Source organism: Scardinius erythrophthalmus (assembly GCF_964197995.2).
Source record: "Scardinius erythrophthalmus genome assembly, chromosome: 22".
Taxonomy (NCBI): Eukaryota; Metazoa; Chordata; class Actinopteri; order Cypriniformes; family Leuciscidae; genus Scardinius; species Scardinius erythrophthalmus.
Genome location: NC_138242.1, coordinates 7,979,919 through 7,998,624, shown reverse-complemented (window position 1 = coordinate 7,998,624; position 18,706 = coordinate 7,979,919). Strand labels below are relative to the sequence as shown.

Genomic DNA, 18,706 nt, shown 5'->3' with positions numbered 1-18,706 from the left:
CCTACACCTTAAACTAAACACAGTTACGAACAATGACGTTGATTTTACCATATCAATGCGAGCGCAATTCCGATGATGAAACACTGGAAGAACTGTTATTCAACCCGAACCTCCATCACAAGGACGGCTCTGTTTGAGGTACATTATATGAGATGTTGCAACTGTAATTCCTCACCATCAGCATTAACAAGTGAATGTCCATCAACAAGCAGATTATTTTACTTGTACTAATTTATTTACAGAGTATTTTTCTAATATATTGGGGTGAACACGTGGAAACTGTATCAATAACAGTGCATGTATACAATATATACATTAGCCGAGCTCTAAAGTGAATGATCTGATGTAACATAAATGTTGGTAAAACAAATATTTCCTCAAAGTAGTGAGAACGACAGACAATCTGCATTGATAGACAAAGTTATAGGTAATCGTGGCCCACAACTGATTAGCAATAATCACAACAATATTAGTGATAGCGTGAGTTAGCCAGTTAGCAGGAGACCTACACAATATAAAACTCAAAACTACGTTTTTTGAACACCATCTTTCAAGAGCAAGCGGTTTGTGAATCCTGCATTGAACTCTGAGATTTGAGAAGCAGTCGTCAGTGAAATAAAGGGAACACAGCAAAAGTTTAGTATTATACTGCTGTGATATCATGGTAAAGATGAACTTTAACCACTGATTCTTCACATGCTCGTCCTTGGGCAGTGAAAATAGTATAGCACACAACGCCGTCTTCTCGACATGATGCTATCCAGTATCTACAGGAATCAGCTGTTGGTCTGAGGTTCAAGTTTTCCCTGGTGTCTGCGTGCAATAAGTGGGCGGGCAATATTCTAATGTTTCATCTTGACGTCACAACGAAACGGCTTATGACTCGTTTGAATAACGATTCATTTAATTGATGCAGTATTTTTGAAAAATGCCCATCCCTAGGTGCGTCATCATGGAAGCATCCATTGGTTGTTCAGGAAAAAGATGGATACTTTCTTAAGTTTTGTGCATACGGACATCAGTGGAGACAGAGTTCCTTTATCTAAACCAATCCCTGCATCCCTAGTCTAAGTCAATCAAACGTTCTTTCTAACTTTCTCTCTCTGATTAAAAGTGAACAGCGTGAAGGTGTGTAGAGCCACTGGAATCATCCTGTGTACTCCCAGCGGCTCAGATCTGCCAGTGTCTGTGTCGGCGATGTGTCTGTCTGGCTTTAATTAGGATAGAGTGTTCCCAGCTGAAGCTCTCACCTGCTCAATACCCGCCGTCAGCTTGTGCTCTATCAGAAGACCCTGTCCCTTCCTCTCAGCATGGGCCAGAGTCTGTTTCTCTCATTTCAGGCAGAAGCTGTTATCAGTTGTGTGATTCCTGAAGCTTTTATTGCAGGAATTGACTGAAAGCTCAAGGGGTCAGTGCCCGGAGTACACAATGAATAATATTGGGAGTGTTGCTATCTCTTTACTGCAAGTCAATATACGCTTGATCTCGGCTTGGCTAAGGATGAAAGTGGCAGTTCACAATGTGATGGCTAAATGGAGAATGAATGTAAACTATAATATATAGAGCTGAGCCATTAATGGTCAATAATTTTGTTTCATTTTGAGTCGCCCAATATGTAATATTTGGTTTGAGTTGATTGAAACCTGTATATTTAATGCATCATGAAGGAATTTATGCAAAATGCCTCATAAAACACCTTATAATTAGTATTGTGTCCTTAGTTGTAAATATTTGCAACTGCATTTATATTGGATTGTGATACTTACCACTTCAGGTTATTATGTAATATATACTACTTTAGTGCAAGACCTGTAACCATGAATATGTTTATGCATTAATGTGTATTAAAGTTTTACCTAAGTATCTATTTAAGGGATTATGGATACCTTTAAAATGCATTGTATTTTCTTTATAGAAAATATGTTTATATTAAAAATAAGCAAAATACAGTTTTGTTTTTTTAAAGAAAGTAATACATTTAGATAGGTAGGAATAGGTTGGAAAACTTAAACTTACCTTGCTTTATGCCGATACACATTGTATGATTTTGGGCTTCCCCATTCCGTGGATGACCAATCATGGCGATTTCTGTGGTTGTAGCTCCTAAACAGTGGTCCAACGTCGTTCACTGAGAGAGGTTCAAAGATGACCGTTTTCACGGTCTTTTGACCAAAGATAGCCTGCGATAATTTTCTGACAGTGTCAAACATTTAGCATGATCATCTCACAGTGTGTTTGCTGCTATATCCTACGTCTACTGACTAGCCAATAAAAATGCAACATGAAATAGCATATGGCGATATGGCGCTTAAACTTAAAACAACTTACCTCAAGCTCCATTTGCAAAATTGGCATGCCAAGTTGGCCTCTTTTCTCTATCCATGACCGCATCCATATTCTCCTCTTTCGCTTCCTCCTTTTTTTCAGCGCACATAAAAAACACAATTGCCAAGGTGCAATTCATCTTGCTCGATTTGTTTACCACTAGCGCATACTGATGACATTTTTATTCTTCTATACTAGGTTGCGTTGTATCCTACGATTCAGTAGGTGTCATCATCATACAGTCTACATAAATGTCGTACCCAAGTTTATTAGATACATGTCATACAGTGTGATTTGTAAGGATCTTATAGAATTGCCTAAATCGTACAGTATGTAGCAGGCATTAGTAGGAAATTCTAATCAGTAAACCTTTCGTAAATGGTATTGACTCGTATTGTCCCTGCATTCAAAGAGTAAACGTAGCGGGAGTGAGTTATTTTCAGTTTCCAGTGAAGGACCCAGCACGAAGGCTGCAAAGAATCATAGCTAAATATGGAGAGAACGCCCGCAATGGAAAATCTGAAAAACCTCAGTGTTTGTAGTCAACATTTTAAACAGTGTTGCACTGTGTTCTATCCAGTGGACTTTTGCTGACAAATAAACATAAATCTTTCTGTCATGGTTACACAGAGAAAGTTAATTTCAGTTCTGACATTAACAATACAAAGTGGGTTAAACATCTATGAAGTTACACTTTTAATTGATCAAATGTGACAGTAAAGACATTTATAATGTTAAAAATGATTTTGGTAACACTTTAGCTTAGGGTCCAATTCTCACAATCAACTAGTTGTTTATTAACATGCATATTACTAGGATATTGGCTGTTTATTAATACTTAAAAAGCACATATCAGTGCAGTGCCTACATTCTACATCCCTATATCCCCAATACCTAAACTTAACAACTACCTTACTAACTATGAATAAGCAGTAATTAGGAGTTTATTGATGCAAAAGTATTGGTATAGTGATAATTGGACCATAATCTAAAGTGTGACCAAGATTTCTATTTCAAATAAGGGCTGTTCTTTTTGATAATATTAATAATAAGAAGAAATGTTTCTTTAGCACCAAATCAGGGTATTATAATTGTTTCTGAAGTATCATGTGACATTGAAGACTGGATTAATGATGCTGAAAAATATATAATATATAAAAAAAATTATCACAGGAATAAATTAATTAACGTAGAGTAAGTATACCTTTATAGTTTTTTTTCTATGATCAAGCATTGATAAGAGATTGCAGGTTCACAGAAAGCCAAAAATAGAATATGAGATCGTGGGCCAAATAACTCTCACTGTGCATCAACATAAACAGATAACCTCTTTCTGTTTACTGTGTACTCAGTGTACTCAGGGTCAAACACTCTTTTATGCTAGAGTGTGCCAACCAACACAAATTTAAGTGTTACTGCCAATGTAGCCTCTTTAAAACATGCTGCTGAAAATGACTTAAAATGTATATATTTATAGTTAGACTGTGAGCCCTTAATGCACTCTGACCTTTCTCCAGTGGCTATCTGTCTTCAAGTTCAAACCCTGATCTTATAGAAGCATGAAAGACAGAAATGGAGCCCTCTTCTCTCTAAAGATGGATTTATGTAAGTGTTCTACCGTTCTGTGCTTCATTAAGGCTGATGTCGCTGCTGTTCTACTCCAATATTAAGGCTTTGGTCCTTTATAGCTTGTCAAGTGTGTGCTGGAGTGGATCGGTATTGAGCAGGGGTCAACATGTCTGCTTTGGGCCCTGGACTGCAGTCATGAAACACTCATGCCTGCTACAGACTGTGCGATTTCGGCAATCCTATAAGATCATTACAAATCACACTGTACATGTAGACTGTACGATGATGACACCTATTAAATCTTAGGCTACAACCAAGTTAGTACAGAAGAATAAAACATCATCAGCATGCACTAGTGGTAAACAAATAGAGCAAGATGAATCGCACTTTGTCAATCGTGTTTTTTATGTGCACTGGAAAAAGAGGAGTAAGCGAAAGAGAAGAAAATGAATGCAGTCATGGCTAGGGAAAAGAGGCCAACTTGGCACGGCAGTTGTGCAGATGGAATTTGAGGTAAGTAGTTTAGGGTCATGTCGTGTTGATCAATACACCAATTCATGTTGCATTTTTATTGGCTAGTCAGTAGACGTAGGTCGTAGCAGCAAACACACTGTGAGATGATCATGTTAAATTTCAGAAACTTATTATCGCAGCCTATCTTTGTTCACAAGACTGTAGCATCGGCCGTCTTTGAACCTCTCTCACTGAACGACGTAGAACCACGTTTAGAAGCCACGACCACAGAAATCGCCACAAATGGTCTTCATTCATCTGTGACAACCCACAATTTTACAATGTGTACCGGGCATCAGGCCTGAAATACTGAGGAGATACTAAATTAATTTTCTTTTTGAATTCAGCAAATGAGCCTGTCTTTAATTCAGATACTATGTCTTGACACATGCAAGGAGATCTGTGCCAAAACTGTCCCCGTTTGAATATGAATAGGATGCAGGATATTATATATCAAACTTGCATTGCTCACATATTGAACCTTTTGTCTTAGTCTTTGTTAGTCTTTTGTCTTTATTGACAAAGAAGAAACTGCGAATATCCTATTATTAAGCAATAAAGTATATATGCTCTTTTTTTGTTCTCATTTCAAAATCCAATCTGCTTTGCTGTGTACTGCCTTCAGAAGTAGCTACAATACACCATCATAATGAAGAAAAAACCTTTTCCAATTTAGAATGCTCTACTTACAGTAGGCAGCAACTCTGTGCAGCACACAAGCTGAACAAGAGACAATTGATTCCAATAGTGTTGTGACAAGGACTCAGGTTGAGTGGGATAAATATGCGGTTTATTGATAAACAGCAAGTTCACAGTACTGGCAGGTGTGGGTCTTATTACCAGTGTAAACAACAGTGTCAGAGGTAGCACGATAATCGAGGTCATAACCGGGCAAAGGATCAGGGCAGGCAGCAAACAAATCAAGTAACAGTCCAGGCAACCGATAGGGTCACAGGCATGCAGCAAGAAATCCTCACTGGCGTTTGTAACAAGTATTCAATGTTAGCATGATGCTAAGCTAATGCCACAACATACAGTAGTACATTATTGTGTATTATTGCTACTTGTCTGTATTGAATGAAATTGATTTTTATTTTTATTTTTTTGGACTGGAGAGCACTTATAGATAGTAGAATGATCAAAGTGGACTATTGAAAGTGTAACTCAAAGTCCTGTGGCCTCATTTATAAACGTTGCGTACGCACAAAAGAAGGCGTATGCCGCTCTCTACGCAATAATTGGTATTTATAAAAAGCAAACTTGACGGGAAAATGTGCGGTCCTTCACACAAACTCTGACCCAGGCGTACACACAAAAGCGGGTGAAATGAGAAATGGCGACACCGTCGGCAGATGGAAGAAACACGTGAAAGTGTGTGAAACTGTAGACCGCTGTGTAAAAGAAATGGCAATACTGCCTCTCATAGATAACATGAAGACTTCACAAAGCAAGTCTTACAGTTAACAGCCTACACGAACACCCGTTTGATCGATCTGCATTGTAAAACAAAATCAAACGAAGATTACAACAGAAATGCAAATTAACACATATTTGCAAAAAGAAAAGTTAAATATGTTCTGCAGTAATATTGGCATGTTATGCAATTCATCCTCATAACACATCTGTAGCTTGTCATATGCAATCAGATGGATGGTAATAAAGTGTCATGATGCCATCACAATGCGTAATGACGCACTTTGGCTGATCTTGCGCTCTTAGAAGATGTGGCAACTGTGCCCTCCAAACAACATTTTACTCCTCTTTTCCACCTCGCCAATGATAATTTCTACTTCACATTGAGTGAAGTTACGTTTCTTGGTTTTCCTCTCTGTGTTTGCCATGATTTCGCAATCAATGAATATTAACTTGTGGGCGTTTCTCAGACTATTTATGGGCAACTATGGCCATGACATGAAGCCGCAAAAGCTGCGCTACATTTAGAATTGATTGTGATTTATTAAGGGAAAACTGAGTAGGATGTGCGTGCGCACGGTTTTATAAATCCGAATATTTCTGAGTGTACGCACGTCCTATGTTTCATCCGTACGCCACTTCTGACGCAAATCCTACGCAAAGTTTTATAAATGAGGCCCCAGGTCATAATCTGCAGGTCACAGAAAGGTTTTTTTTTTTTTTTCTGCAAATGAATGAACAAATAATGCACATCAGGTGTGTTTTTTATGTTTTTATTTAATGTATGAAGCCACTGTAAACTGACACATTATATATACTATAATAATTGTACAAAACAATATTTTGTACATGCAACTTAGGTAGTTTTATTGTAAATGGAAAATGTTACCATTTCTTACATTTCAACAAATTACCCATCAACTACAGACCGATCCATTGCGTTGACCATGTTTTCAAGGTTTAAAATCATGCCACCTTTTATACATTTCTTCGAAAATATCTTTTTATTCTCCAGTATTTTTTTTTTATTATACTTGTCCTTTGAAAAAACACCAAACAAAAGACTTATAATGCAAAGCTTTTTTCATCCCCAAAGAACCATTTAGACAACTCAAGAAATCTATTCAGAGATGGTTCTTTGTTAAAAAAAAATCAAATATATATTCTTGCACAAACATCCATGCATAAGTATATGGAATGTTACAATGCTCTTTTTTCCAGTTATATTACCTTGTGTACAGTACAGTTTTGATATTTCCATCTTCTCTCTATTTTCCACAGTGTTTGCCCATCCCAGGTCATGGATTTGTGCTGGACAAGTATAAATGTCACTGCAAAAACGGCTTTTATCATCCAAGCAGAGTTGCAGTCAATGGCTTTAAAAGTAAGTACTATGATAAAATGTTATGGGTCAATAAATGGGTTGAATAAAAACATGTGATTTCAGAAAATCTTCATTACATTTCATGTAGTAGATGTTTTTTTTTTGTTTTTTTTTAATAATATAATATATGCTCATGGACAGATAAGAAATGTGTTATTGTTCATATGCTTAGTCTACACATAGGCCTATTTGTCAAATATACAGTGGGGTGTAGAATTCTACTTAGAAATAGAATGCTTCTATTTTGCATTTTTGTAATTTAATACATGTTTTTAATTGCAAATTATATTAACACTTTGTTTTAAAAAGTATGAATATCAGAGTGCTTAGTATTTCATGTTTAATGACTTCTTTATTCAATGCCATATCTTTCCTTTGTTTAAAATGATTCAAAACGTTCCGTTTTCTTTCATGTTTAAATTAGATTTCAAATCCCACTTTTTCAGTGTGGACCCACTGTGGAGTTAGATGCAATGTCTTACATAAATATTGTATTCACCCTCTCAGACATGCACACAAATGATTTTTTGAGCACTTAGCATACCTGACTTCCCTCTCATCTTATTGGAGCACTATGACCACACCTCTTATGTTTAATTAATTGGCTCTCTGAACAAAAACCTCTGTCACTCTAAAGTTCTCCCACAATGAGCACTCCAAAAATTGGCATACACAAATTCACAAACACACTCATGTGTAAAAGGGACTGGCAGAAAGAGAAACATGTGATCAGCACTATGCTGGCAGTAACAGGCCCTCAGCAGGGGCCACAGCACATGGCACTCTTTTACACCTCACTGAACACAACAATGTATAATGCTTCAAAATTTGCTTTAATTTTTAATGTTTCATTCTCCCATGTTCAAAACTGTTACTTTATATTGAGAGGTTAATTTGTTTATATAGTTCCTATCTATGTGAGACCACTCAAATTGGCCTAAAACACTGAATAGTTGTGCCATGAATTTGAGGTTTTGGTAAAAGTCATAAAGTTTCATCTGCTTCAAGAACAGATTGTAAAGCTATATTCCTTCCAAACTGTGCAGAGAGAGGTAGAGAGGCAGACAGACATCACCACAGGTCCTCCATCTGTGATGGCTCCTCTCTGCCTCTCCTTCAATGATCTCCGATAAGTGTGTTCCTGGGAGAAGTCTATGGGATCAAATTCCCGCCAAATATATAGCGGTCGCGTATAAAAAAATAATAAGCGTAAATCAAAAATTTAAAAACACATGTAAAAATATATTGCACAAACTGAAAAAAAGAATGCAAAATGATCAGAATAGCAAACAACGTGGTCACGGATCAAAATATAATAAGCGTGAATAAAGAATAACAAGCATGAATAAAAACTTTAAACACATTAAAAGTTATTTTGCACAAAACTTAAACTTATGGTCATGCTTTGTTAAAAAGTATGGTTTTATTACTGTGTACTTTGTGCTTTCTTGCATTTTCTGCTCATATTTTACTCTTTTGTACGCTTGTGATGTTTTTCTCTTCGCTCTTCTTTCTATGTTCTGCGCTTGCTCTTCCAAATGTTGCAGTTCGAGTTTCATGTAAATTAGGGCGGGCTTAAGCGTCACCATTGGTCCACTAGTTCTAGATTGACAGATACTCCTCTAGCCAATCAACCGAAGAGGGGAGTTGACGTCACACCAATGCGACTCGTGGCTACTGATGCTTACTTGTTATACAGGGGAAGACGACCATCAACAGGACACCTTTAAACTGCATGTGTGCCTGCAACTCAAACTGTTGCCGGTATACGTATACCTGGCAATATGGTATAGTTAAATTCGTCATCCTAACAACAACCTGTTATGCACTGGACCTGGCACCGCGAACGTCGATCTTCTCCAAGCAGCCACCACCACCTACTGGCCGTTTTACTTTCATATTTAAAATCATATTTAATCAATAACAAGGATGTGTAATGTCGGTCCTGACTCCTGGGTGCAGAGTTTAGCTCCTTCAACCCTAATCAAACACACCTGAACCAGCTAATCATCGTCTTTAGGATATTTAAGACAGGTGAGGTTTTTAATCGGAGTTGACGCTAAACTCTGCAGGACAGCGGCACTCTAGAAACAGCGTTACCTATCGCTGATGGAGATGTTACTGTATTCAAATTTTAAGCTATATTTAAAACATTAATTCTAAAGTAATATGCAATTATGTAGCTATGTAAGTAAACACAGTAAGTTTGTAATAAACCACTGTATTAAATTCAACTGGTTTCTCTATATCTTCTCTGTAACACAATCATTTTCAATAATCTTGTCAAATTTGGCGAGGTTAATAAAAAAAAGGTAGGCAATGCGTAGCGGCGAAAGGTCAAAGTCCTAAAGTCTTCAGACAATGGCCGTTTTTAACTTAGTTTTTGCGACGAATTGTAGTGTTTCATAATTGCAGGATGTTTCGCTAACAGCAGCCTTAACATATTGGCATCATGAGCCAAGTAATATTGTTTAACACCAATTACCTGTGTGCACATTAACATTCTCATGTATCTAAAAAAAAAATGAATTTAATTATTTATGTCCAGAGTTCAGATAGCTTTACTGCTTGAAAGTCTTTGTAAAGTTAAATTGAACTGCCGTCTTCCCTTGTAAGTGTAGCACTCCTGAAAAGGAGTATAATGATTAAAGAAAAATGAAACAAAAGAGAGTGCAGCAGTGCTTCTTTGTTGTTATATTTACTCAGAATGAAGTGCTTCACGGGCGCGCACCACCCACTGAAGTGTGCGGTGACGTAATCACGCTGGTATGCCAAGCGAAAATAATTAATTTAATAAATGCACATATCAAAGCACAAATAAGAAATTGAACAGTATATAAAAGTATTAGAAAATAACATTTTAGTATATTATAATGGGATTGAAGAAATTGTACAAACATAAACAGCTTGTACCACGAGTCGCATTAGTGTGACGTCAACTCCCCTCTTCGATTGATTGGCTAGAGGAGTATCTGTCAATCTAGAACTAGTGGACCAATGGTGACGCTTAAGCCCGCCCTAATTTACATGAAACTCGAACTGCAACATTTGGAAGAGCAAGCGCAGAACATAGAAAGAAGAGCGAAGAGAAAAACATCACAAGCGTACAAAAGAGTAAAATATGAGCAGAAAATGCAAGAAAGCACAAAGTACACAGTAATAAAACCATACTTTTTAACAAAGCATGACCATAAGTTTAAGTTTTGTGCAAAATAACTTTTAATGTGTTTAAAGTTTTTATTCATGCTTGTTATTTCTTTATTCACGCTTATTATATTTTGATCCGTGACCACGTTGTTTGCTATTCTGATCATTTTGCATTATTTTTTTCAGTTTGTGCAATATATTTTTACATGTGTTTTTAAATTTTTGATTCACGCTTATTATTTTTTTATACGTGACCGCTATATATTTGGCGGGAATTTGATCCCATAGAAGTCGGCTGTGTTCTGTGTATTTCTCTTTTACCTGCTCTACTGAGTAGTTTTCTGATTAAGTAATGGTAACCCCTCATGTCTGGCCATCATAATCCTGGTTTATGTTATCAATACGCTGGTGCGTGTATACAGTCTCATGTCATCCGTTAGATTTTTATTCTATATATTACGGTTACCCTAAAGCAATGGTTCTCAAAATTAAAGTTAAAGGTTCAATTAAAAGGTTAAATAAACAGGTAAAACAATTAAAGGGGGTTAAAGGCATAGTTCAAATTACAGGGGGTACTGGGGGGTACTATACCCCCCAATGAAGACAGAAATATCAGTTTTGGGGGGGTCAGATAATTTTTCTGATATTGTGAAAAAATATAATTACAGTTACAATACAAGTCAACTCCTATTTTCAGTGTAGGAACATTTGAATGTAAAGCGATTTCAGATCGCTATTGTGGACCGTACCATTTTTAACCACCGTGGCGGAGATAGGGAACGACTTCAACTTCTCAAGCAAGTGTCAACGTTGAATGACAAAACGCTAGTTTCATAAAGTATCATTCTTTTCAACATTCCTTATTTGTATTTTCAAAAATATTTAAAATAATCTAATTTTATACAGTTATAATTTTTCAATGTAAAGTATTTCATTTTATTGGTTACAGCCTAGTGTCTAATTATTTTAATTGAATATATTTATCAAATTTAAGAATTTGAAATGAAAGATGGAGCATACATTTAATAAAATTAGGGGAAAATGCCCTCTATAAAAGTACAAAAAATTATTCTGAGTGTTTTCAAACAGTGATGTAATGAAACATTGACAATTTAAGCTTGAAGGGAGTAAAGCCTCTGTTTGCTTTTAAGGAAATGTAATTTTGCCAAAAGAAGAACTTTTATTTTAAACAAATGTTCATTTTAAATCAGCCTACTTCAGTGTGATATGTTACCATAATATCATGCTTAACACTAAGAATTTGAATAATTTTAATGTGATGATCAGATGAAGATATCTAAATAAAAGAATATAGGCGGTTGGCGGTGGATTATTTGTTTTTAATAGTGGATTCGGGTGACTCAAAGTCCACCAGATTAATGAATTTATCTTTAAAGTGTACAAAATTTTCTTCCGGGTGGGCATGCCCCCGGACCCCCCTAGAGGTACCAAGCTCCACCAACAAAAAAATGTGGGAAACACATTAGGCTATATGATGATCTACAAAAAAATTAAATACACATTTAATTATCTTATTATTAAAATACATTATTATGATTTTACCACCTCCGCCTCATTTTGAGCCAGGAAAAACCCTGAAATAGGCAATAGGCTTCTTGTAAAGGTATTACTTTTACTAGTAATTAGAATGGTATTTCAGTGCACTTAACTTCTAACTTTTGGGAGTTGATCAAAACAGTTTCTTTTTGATATATAATAACAATGAGATATTCTGTAGCCTACTGATTATCAGTTTGTCGCATGTTTAGACCTTGTATGTGTGTTGCACAACACATATTGCACTTGGCGATCACGGTGGGGATTGATATGGTGGACCATGATGGTCATAGAAGAAGTGAAGGAGCAGTACCCCCCAATTATGGTGGGGTAATTCGCACTCTGGTTAAAGGTTTAAAGGGTCCTTGGCCAAAAAAGTTCGAGAAGCACTGCCCTAAAGGAATAGCAAATACCGAATGAAATGTCAATCCAGGAAGAGCTGTGAAGCTTTTGGGTTGTTGATGCACTCGATCTACTCCATCTCCAGCTGAATCTGATCTGGATGTAGTCTTTAACAAAAACATGATTTTTGTATGATTTGAAGTGCAAGAAGCTTGAATAAAAGTTTTATTTAATTTTTTTAATGCAGAGGGTCTGTTCTTTCTTTTGATATACTGCATGTTCAGATAGTCATACAACAAAATAATTGGGGCCATGAAACTTTAGCGGAAAATGCTAGCGGTGTCACGTTTTGAGTTTGATTTTTTAATCTGTTTCTCTGTTCTGTTCAGGTTTGACTGAAAAACGGAAGACTTTTTATGCGTTTTGGCCGTTCATTTACACGACAACGGCGTTTTGCCTGAAAACGCAAACTTTTGAAAACAGGTTTCAAAGTGCAAGTTTTTGAAAATGGTCTCTGTGCAAACAACAGAAACGTGATCCAGTGAAAACGATGACGTCATGCACATGCGTATAATGTGTTCAATCTATAGTGTTTCAGAATACAGTGTTTTAGTCGTTTTCATGGATCCATTTACATTTAGTCATTTAGCAGACGCTTTTGTCCAAAGCGACTTACAATTTAGAACTAAATTAAGCGAGTCATCGTGAAGAGGCTCAAAATACAAAGTTCAGGCATTGTTCAGAGTAGCATAAGCCCGATAAGAGAGGATTAAAGGAAAAGGAAAGAATTTTTTTTGTTTTTTTTTACGAGGTTAAGTGCTCATGGAAGAGTGAATGGGGATCTTTTTGACAATTAACTTTTAATTCTCAAGGAAAACTCAAGGAAAAACTTCTCAGTTTTAAGCATATCGTTGTCATGTAATCAAACCCCTAGTCTGTTAGTTACTTCAGTTCTCCTCCTTTCTCTCCATGTTTGTTTCTATGGTCACTAACTGATTAGGTTCCTCAGTTCAGGTGTGTTGTGTTAATTATCTAGTTAGTTTCTACCTCTGTTTTGCTGTGTATGTAAGCCCTCAGTTTGAGTTACGCTTTGTTCTGGTATTAGGTGGTGTGTAGTGTTTTTTTTTCTACAAATTCCTGTATTTTGGTTGGTGTATTGAAATTAATTTTCTTTGGATCGTAATTCCTGCAAGTGTCTGAACTACACAGCTTGACAGGTGGTGACTGGCAACTTTTTTCAAAAACCCTGGTTGGGAAAGAGTTAATATCTGCTAACACTTTATTTTGATGGTCCCCCAACAGACTGTCTATTGAATATAAGTAACTTCGCAACTGCATGTCAATTTATTCTACTAAATCTTGAGGGGGTGGGTGCAAAATGATCCTGAATTTTTAGCACAATCTATTTTTGACCTCTGTTTTAAAATAAACTCAGGGGGAAAAATATACAAAATGATGTTTGACATCCCATTTAAAGTTGTCTCTCCACATTAAACTAATTGCAGAGGTGTCTAGTCCTGCTTCTGGAGGGCCACTGTCTTGAAGGGTTTAACTACAATCCTAATTAAGCACTCCAGCTCCCAAGTGTTCAGGATTACTAGAAATTTCCATACTGGTAGGTTGGCGATCAACAGGACCTTGACCCTCCAGGAGCAGAATTTGTAACATATAGAAAACATTTCTCACTTCACCTTTAAAATCTTGCAATATGGGTAATCACAGACAGCCATAAATCAGCTTAAGTGGCATTTGTTGTTATTTTTATATTTTTTCTTGTGAGACCATGGCTTATAGTTAGATTTTAAGAAAAATTCAAGCTATTAAAGAGCATGATGTTGTTATTATGAAAAGATGTGATATGTGTAACTGAGGCAGAAACAACTGGCGCATCAAAGTGAAGGCCCAGATGGTGTGTACACACCCATCCACCCTGGCTAGCACATGAAACAGTGTGAATTGCCTACTGATGAGACCACCAATGACTGGAGGATAGGGTGGGCTGGATCGCTTTAAATGTCATGTCTGTGCTGCTACTTTTCACAATTGTTCATGCTTTTTTATTGGTGTGATCATATGCAAATGCATGCAAGTGTTAAGATCCATAGATTGAAAATAACTGCAGAGTTGTTTGAAAACTGGGTTAAAAACAACCCAATTTGGGTTGTTTTCAACCCAAGGGATGTGTAAATATAGGACAGAACACATGTTGGTTTAATTTTACCCAGCAAATTGGGTTGTTCATTTAACCCAGCATAATGGGTTTATTCATTTTTACTATAGTACTTTTTTTGGAATTCATGAATTCATATATACAGATTAACATAAATCCTCTAAATGTAAAAAAAATAATAAAAAAAATACAACCACTGGTTTGCATGATAATTCCTTTATTTTTGATCATATTTTACAGTATAGCATATTTTATATTGTTTTGAATACTTGCATACATTAAAGCTCGTTTAACAAATATTAGAAGTAAAAATTAAACATTTAGAAGCAATTCAAGTGTAATCGACCAGTCTCTGTCCCGTTTCCACCGTAACAGCGCTGGATCTCATGCCGGAACTTGTATCATGTTTAGCGGGGGAACTTCTAACTTCTAATATCAAGATGTTAGGTCTGGAAACTCACCATAGACGGCTGTCTTTCAAATTCCCTCTGCACTCAATAGGACAGCTCTTAAACCAACCAGAGCATTTTCCCAACAGCGGAGCCTAGTTGATAGATTCAACTTTTGCCATATCTGGCCGGCAAAGCGACGAACACATCTTCCTTTTTTTAAGAATGACTTAAGTGCCGTTCTTTTCTCTTTTCTCAAAGAAAAACTTAATTCCAAGTCCTCCAGAGTCGCGGCCAAAGCCGATTCGAAAGACCGTTGTTCTCCAGCAGCAGCCGCCATACTTTGTTTTCAAGTGGCAGCCGTCGCAACTCTGTCGTCATATGTTAAGCCCGCCCCCGCCTACTCTATACACGACGTGATTGGCCTGACCCAATTTAGGTTTTTGCAGCTAGAAGGTCTATTGAGAGTTGCTAGACCCACCTGGCTGCGAAATACATTTTGCTGCCGCTAGGGTGCGTCTAGATTTCTAGGCTATTTATATTCTGCATCTTTTTTTGAACAAAATTAAAAAAAATTGTGCAAGGCATCAGGCATTTCCATCACGCGAAAAGACCGACACGACACTCGTTTAGGTGACTCACATCGCGCCCCTGTATGTTGTTTTGCATAAAATTTAACGAAACACAGAACAATAACGAATTTATACAAAAGAATTTACACAAACCTGTATTTTACCGAAGACACACTAATTTGACAGAGCTGCACTGCTCTCTCTTGAAGAGGTCACAATAACAATCACAATCACAATCAATAACTCAACCCCTAGGTTGTTATATCTGACCCAGGCTCTGGGTTACTCAAAAACTACCCAAACACTGGGTTGTTACATCTGACCCAGGCTCTGGGTTACACAAAAACTACCCAAACACTGGGTTGTTACATCTGACCCAGGCTCTGGGTTGCACAAAAACTACCCAAACACTGGGTTGTTACGTCTGACCCAGGCTCTGGGTTACACAAAAACTACCCCAACACTGGGTTGTTACGTCTGACCCAGGAGCTGGGTAACACAAAAACTACCCAAACACTGGGTTGTTACGTCTGACCCAGGCTCTGGGTTACACAAAAATTACCCAAACACTGGGTTGTTACGTCTGACCCAGGCTCTGGGTTGCACAAAAATTACCCAAACATTGGGTTGTTACATCTGACCCAGGAGCTGGGTAACACAAAAACTACACAAACACTGAAAAAATAACCCAAAAAAACGACCCAACAGGCACAATCCAGGATTTGAGTAGAAAAAATAACCCAAGATTTTTTTAGAGTGAACGAACATCATGTAACATCATTTAATTTTTTTTTTTAGGGAAATCTGGTGTGAAGGGCACAGAGAGTTTACCACATCACAGGGATGTTCCAGAAAGTTCCAGCCACTGTCTGCCCTGCCAGGAAGGCTGTGATTTCTGCAAGGACAACACGCCCTGCGTGGCCCGGGGTGACGGCGCCCTGCGTATGGCGGTGCTTTCCTTCCAGGGCTTGTGCATGCTGGTGGATTTCATCAGTATGGTGCTGCTCTACCATTTCCGCAGGAACAAGGTAAGCATGTGCTGCCGGAGGGAGCTAATTAAGATGGCAACTGTTTCCATGAAGCACATCCTGTTCTTATTGACACCAGGGTGTTTCCATGCTGAGTTACATTACAATTAGTCACTCGTACTCTGAGTGTACAGTATCTTGCCTGTTAGGTCATATTTTATTCCCTGTTAAATTAGAAAGTAGACAGTTTTGAGATACATTATTACAAAAGAAAAGTAAAAAATACCCTGCAAGTTTAATCTACATTGTGCACCGCTTTCATCATCATGCGACAACTACATCTTTGCTTCCATCTGAGTTTTCAGAATTTAAACTATTCTCTATCAGTAATTAAATTCAGTGTGACAACAAGAGCGCAATCACTGCAGGTTCTCACTTTGCAGTTTGATTTTACTTAAAAATTCAAGACAGCATGTCTAGGGGATAGGAAATGGTATATTTTAAGCCTGCATTATAGTTAATTAAAGAGATATTTAGTGCATAGACAGGTTGAGGCACAATAAATGTTGATAAAGGACAGAGAGAATGGAGTTTCCGGTTGACTAAATAAATGGATTACACCATTAGAAGGGACAGAGAGAGACTAAATTTACAAAGGAATTACAGAGGAAGGAGAAAGAGGTGTTATTTGTTGCAAACTACCTTGGAGAAGGAGAGAGAGAGAGAGATCAGTCCAGCCCGGCTACACTTAGGGATCTTATTTATCTACAGAGTCAAGGTTCTTTCCATGGCATTATGTAAGGGACAATGTATAGTCAGACAATCATTATCAGAAAAGAAACGTCAACAGGGTGATCAGAACCCAACACAAAGCTGAGGCTGACTGCATAATCCTACATGGCTCCTTCACAGAATAAATAAATAAATGGACATGAAATGTTGATTTCATGAAGTTGAAATTAGTTTGCTGAGTGAGAAGAAAGAGGGTGCTGAACGAAATCAACTAGTACAGCTATTTTTATGATTTAGAATATGTGTGATGCAGTAATTGACTGGATAATTGACAAACCTGGAAATTCTGTCATCATTTACTCACCCTCATGTCGTTCCAAACCCATAAGTGTTTCATTCATCTCCGAAACACAGATGAAGATACTTTTACTGTTGGCTTTGATTGTCACACATATAGTACACAGAGCTCATCAAATATGGTAAACGGATACCATATGTTTAAACATACTTAAACCTCATTCGTTCTCGCAAGTCAAACAAGCACAGTTTAGCTTTGGTTTACCATATTTGTGTGATGATCAATGTTTATATGTGAATATGTTCATCATACTGTATACAGTGACTGTGTCTCTGCAGAAGACCACTCAATTCATATGGATTACTTTTACAATGTCTTTATGAACTTTATAAAGCTTGAAAAAGCTTTGGTCGACTTTCAATGGGAGGAACAGAAATCGCTTAAGTTTCATTTGTTTTGAATATGAATGAAAGTATTACGGGTTTGGAACGACATGAGTAAATAATTAATGACAATTTACATTTTTTGGTGAACTGTCCCTTTAAGGATTTCTGTCACTTATGGCATATGCCAACATGGTTCAGTCCAACCTGTACTTTAACACTGACCTTCTCTTTGATTCTGTCTGTTAATTGCAAGCCCAGTCTCTGGATTGTCTCCCTGTTAATTAGATTCATTAAAATTATTATTTTTTTCCCTCTCTCAGGAGGAGTCTGTAGATTAGTGCACAGATTATGAATGCAGACGGCTACTTATTACACTTAACACACCATTGGCGTATACGCAGAGTATTTCAGAAGCGTACACCGCACATGCTACTGTCTCAGCTTGAGCAGACGTGCAGTCTGTGGTCTGAGTAATAGTGGACTGGATTCACACTGACTGCGAGGAAGGTTCATTAATCCCTGCAGTGAGGCGCCGTTTAGGCTGTCGATATGTAGGGCACTCAGTTTTGATAGTGCCAGCATTTTAATTTACTCTGGAAGCATGCTCCGTCTGGGCGCTGCCTGAAAGCGATCCATAAATGCTGGAGAAGTCTAAATGAAAGCGACAGAGTTAGGATTAGAAATTTTGTTCTGTTTCAGCTCGCGCTGTCAAGTGCTTTCTATTGGCCGTTTGATTTCAGAAAGGAGTTGACAGCTCACCTGTTGCCTCTTAATGGAATTCTCATTTTCTCTGCTTTAAAGGAGACATACTTGAGCCAGCCGGCCAAACTAAATATACATGCCGCACTGTCAGAGAATTAATTTTTTTTTTTTTAGATTTGCTGGAAATAAATTCCTCAATATTTAGTACCTTCTAGCTAGTTTGAAACTAACCCTGTACT

General features: G+C 37.3%; 1 protein-coding gene across 1 annotated transcript in view; it reads left to right on the top strand.

Moving 5' to 3' along the window:
* Positions 1-18,706, top strand: part of gpr158a (G protein-coupled receptor 158a) — a gene marked incomplete at both ends in the record, with an annotated part of 101,496 nt that overhangs the window by 38,487 nt on the left and 44,303 nt on the right. Inside the window, 2 exons of the mRNA XM_081352089.1 lie at positions 7,102-7,204; positions 16,180-16,409. Of these exons, the coding sequence (XP_081208215.1) occupies positions 7,102-7,204; positions 16,180-16,409 (333 nt within the window). The remainder of the gene's footprint in view (positions 1-7,101; positions 7,205-16,179; positions 16,410-18,706) is intronic.